At 32.4% G+C, this 4103-nt stretch overlaps 1 protein-coding gene across 1 annotated transcript; it reads right to left on the minus strand.

Moving 5' to 3' along the window:
- Nucleotides 1–837: 837 nt before the first annotated feature.
- LOC142303035 (olfactory receptor 11H6-like) lies at nt 838–1602 on the minus strand. The gene has a single exon (XM_075344134.1). The coding sequence runs from the start codon at nt 1600–1602 to the stop codon at nt 838–840; it is 765 nt and encodes a 254-aa protein (XP_075200249.1).
- Between the last annotated feature and the right edge of the window lie 2501 nt (nt 1603–4103).

Raw genomic sequence — 4103 nt, forward strand, 5'->3', positions numbered from 1 at the left:
ATATATAGTCGATTTAGTTGATATATTTTTTTATAAAATAACCCTTTAAGTAGAGATTTAGCATCTTTTGACCTGTGCTGAGATGATGTAGTCTGTAGGACACGAAAATTTGAATGGAAGGGAATTTCAAAAGGTTCCAATACGGTAGTCAACTTTCCAGTATAATATAAGTAACTAAATGACTGGTCATTAATCCTAACTGGTTGAACATTGGCCATCCATGCATAGGAGTCTCTCGTTCAGGACCTGCTCACACCAGCGTATATTGCAGACGAGTGCTATCGGATAGCTCTCACTCCAATGTTATACTATGTGGCAGTGTAAGTCAGAAACTTTTTCTCAAATATGGGTGCTTGTGTAACATCTGAGTGCTGTCCAATTTCTGAAGACTCCTAGAATGGAGAACTTGGAGAACTTTTTTTCTCCTTCCTCTGACAATGTGTTCTTATTCTCTTGTCTGAGAGAATCGGATGACACTAAGCTGACACTGGGATAAAGCTCAGATCAGAGTTTGATCAGAGTGTTATTATCATAATTGGCCTGATTCTCTTTCATAAAAAAAATCTATGGCCTAAAAATCTAGGGAATTCTTTGGAGAGGCTTTTTCCTCCACTCCCATAGAGATCAGTGGAGAGGTCCATGAGCGTGCAAAATCACCTATAAGTTGATGTTTCAATGGGTCAAGTGAAGGCTTGATACTGGTGGTGGGATGGAGAACGCACTGAATATTTTGCCCAGATGCCGAAACTAATCTTGACATATTCCTGGGCACAGTTATTTCAGAACTCCACCAATGAAGGATCCATTGGGTAATTCATAAGACTCTACATTCTTCTCTCATTGCGTTGATTTCTTTTTCCTGTACAAGTTTTTGATGGTTTCTATGATCTCTTTGCTTCTCATACTGTATATGATTGGATTGGTAAAGGGGGTGAGCATGACAAAGAGCAAAGATTTCAACTTGTTTTCATAGAAGGCACTCGCCCTTGTTGGAGACATGTAGACACCAATGAGAGAGCCGTAGTAAGTACAGACCACGATCAGATGAGAGCTACATGTAGAAAATGCTTTTCTTCTTCCTTTTGAAGAAGAGATCTTTAAAATTACTATAAAGATGCAAATATATGACACCGTGATACAAACAAAAGGCAAGAATATGATAAAAATATTGAAGGAGACATCAAGCCAGGCCAGAATATAGATCTTCGAAGACGAGAGAGCCAGAAGAGGGGCAAAATCACAAAAGAAATGGTCGATGATGTTGGAGGAACAAAATTGTAATTGACTTATTAAAATGACTTCAACATTAATAAGAAGAATTCCGATTATCCAAGAGCAGAAGATCAAATGGAAAGAAAAAGTTATATTCATTATAGAAGAATAACGTAACGGGAAACAAATGGCCAAGTATCGGTCAAAAGACATCACCATGAGAAGGCAGCACTGAGCATAGGTGGGGACAAACACAAAGAAGAACTGCGTGATACAACCATTGATGGACATAGTGTGACCGTCCAACCATATGATGCACAGCATGTTGGGCACAATACTGCTGGAGATAATCAGGTCAGCCAGGGCCAGATTGGAGATGAAAAAGTACATTGGACGATGAAGACAATAACTGTAGGAAACCAACAGAATGATGGCCAGATTTCCAAGAAATGTAACAATATACATAAGAAAGGTGAGGAAAAAGAAGACGATCCTAAATTTCTGGGCATTCGGGAAGCCAAGAAGAAGCAACTCAATCACAGTGGTCTCGTTATCGCCACACATGTTACAGTACATGGATTCCAATATTCTGTAAATAAATCGAAAACCATGAACACAACAATGAAGAAAGAATAAAATAGATAATGTCTGCTAATGTATTATTATTATTATTATTTCCATTCCAATAATACATAATAATAATAATAATAATAATAATTTCAGATTATTATTACTATTATTATTATTATTATTATTATTACTATTATTATTATTGTCAGACCAAAAATAATTCTTAAAATAATACAAAAAGTATAATGATACATATTAACAACATAACATAATGATAACTGTTGATATTATTATTATTATCATCAGACCAAAAAGTAATTAACAATATTACAAAACAATATCTAAAATAGTAATAATAAAAACCTTAACAATAGTAATTAATAATAATAATTATCATTATTATTAATAGTATAATTAATAATAAACCAAACATTAGTATTTATATTAAATAGTATATTCCATTATTAATAACAATAACTATCATTAATACTTATTAATAATATCATTATTATTATTAGCAGCAGGAGTAGTAGTAGTAGTAGTAGAATTAGTATTATCAGAACAATAATAAATAACAAAATAAATACAAAAGTAATGATATTTAGTAGTAGTAGAAGTAACAATATAAGACAAACAATAGAAAATCACATTATAATCACATTAATGTTAAAAAAAATAAACCTTTATTTTCAATTAATCTTTTTGAAGCTGAAAAAAGGAATGGATTCAACAATAAAAGTGTTGGATGAACAGTTCGGCCATCTACAGGTTTTGTTGGATTTGTCTGAGAAAAGAGCTACATATGTATATATATATATATATATATATATATATATATATTTGACTTGGAGGTATTGTATTTTAACATTTTTGCTATGAGATATATATTAATAAACTACTCACTATTTTTGCAATAAGGTAGTTATTGGTCTTTACTTATTATCTTTCACTTTTGGCTTTGACTATTGTTGCCGATTTTTTCTCCTGTTTTTCTAATTGTGCTATTGGGTACAGTTTTTTGGCCAACTGTTAATATGGTCTTTCCATCTGTTCTAATTTGGTTTTCTCATGTGTATATAAATAGTTTGGTGGTGAAATCCGTTGACAGATTCCCGTCAGTACATAGGTTATTTTCAAACAAAAAATTGTATTCAAACTCCAGTGTGTACCATGGGTGTAACATCAACTACAGATGGTGAAATGGTGCCCGTCACCCACGAGGTGCTGAGGTGCCCAATTACCTCTTCGCAGTTTAACTGGCACCATTATCCCATGATACTTTCAGGGACTGTCACAGTTGTCACAATTGCACCGAGGAGCTTCATAATATTCTTGTAATGCTTACAAATATTGTTAAGAAAATTGGAAGGGAATATCTCCTGTCATTCCTTTGATTTTGGACTAGAATTATTTTTGGTTAATTTACATTTTGTGGTTGATTATTTTGGTGAGAATTTCTTCTTACCAATTAGCAAAGAAGATGAATTTTATCAAAATGTCAATTGATTAACAAATAAGTAAATGGATCATTCAGCAAGTCACAACCCTAAAAATGCCGAAACTTATTCTGAGGAGTCGGATGTCTTGAGAAGAGAATAAAAAAAAGCACTAGGTTGGACGGAAAACATCCAGAAGTAGCCGGAAGACCCAACAGAAGAGAGGATGTCACCAAGAGTGACTGTATTAATACTGTATAGAATCTGTATAGAATCTGTCCACCGCTCACTGGGGGTTAGGATGACATTTTTAAATTGGAAAATTAGGTCAAAAACATCAGATTATTTATTTTTTTCGATCTTCCTTCAAATGAAATGGGGTTTGCACTTGTGCTTTGAACTTGATGCACTAAAGTTGTCTTACTATGCAGGTACGGAAATACAGATTACGATGCTAATGTTCCTTAAAAAATTTTTTAGCATTTATTAAATGGCAGTTGTTAAATTAAACAAAAAGTCTAAAATCCTAAATAATGCCTTAATTTATATCTTTCAATAGAAACAAAGCAAACCTTAAAAAAAACCATAAAATAACTATTAAAGTCCTAATAATAATAATTACAAAAAATGCATGAATACAAATTTCTCAGAGCAATTCTATTTATTTTTTTAATTTATCAATGTATCTCTACAATTATAGAGAGAGGAAGAGACCTGATGACGGCCATGAGGTTATTAATGTGCATTTAATCTACATACAACGTTGTATTTTTAGCCTTTTTAATTATTGCAAATAGGACAGTATCTTTGTTATTACTGTGTGTTAAGTAATTAATAAAATCTAAGTCCTATATTCTACTTTTATCTTTAATGTTTTATAAATTG

The sequence above is a fragment of the Anomaloglossus baeobatrachus genome, chromosome 4, assembly GCF_048569485.1.
Source record: "Anomaloglossus baeobatrachus isolate aAnoBae1 chromosome 4, aAnoBae1.hap1, whole genome shotgun sequence".
Lineage (NCBI taxonomy): Eukaryota > Metazoa > Chordata > Amphibia > Anura > Aromobatidae > Anomaloglossus > Anomaloglossus baeobatrachus.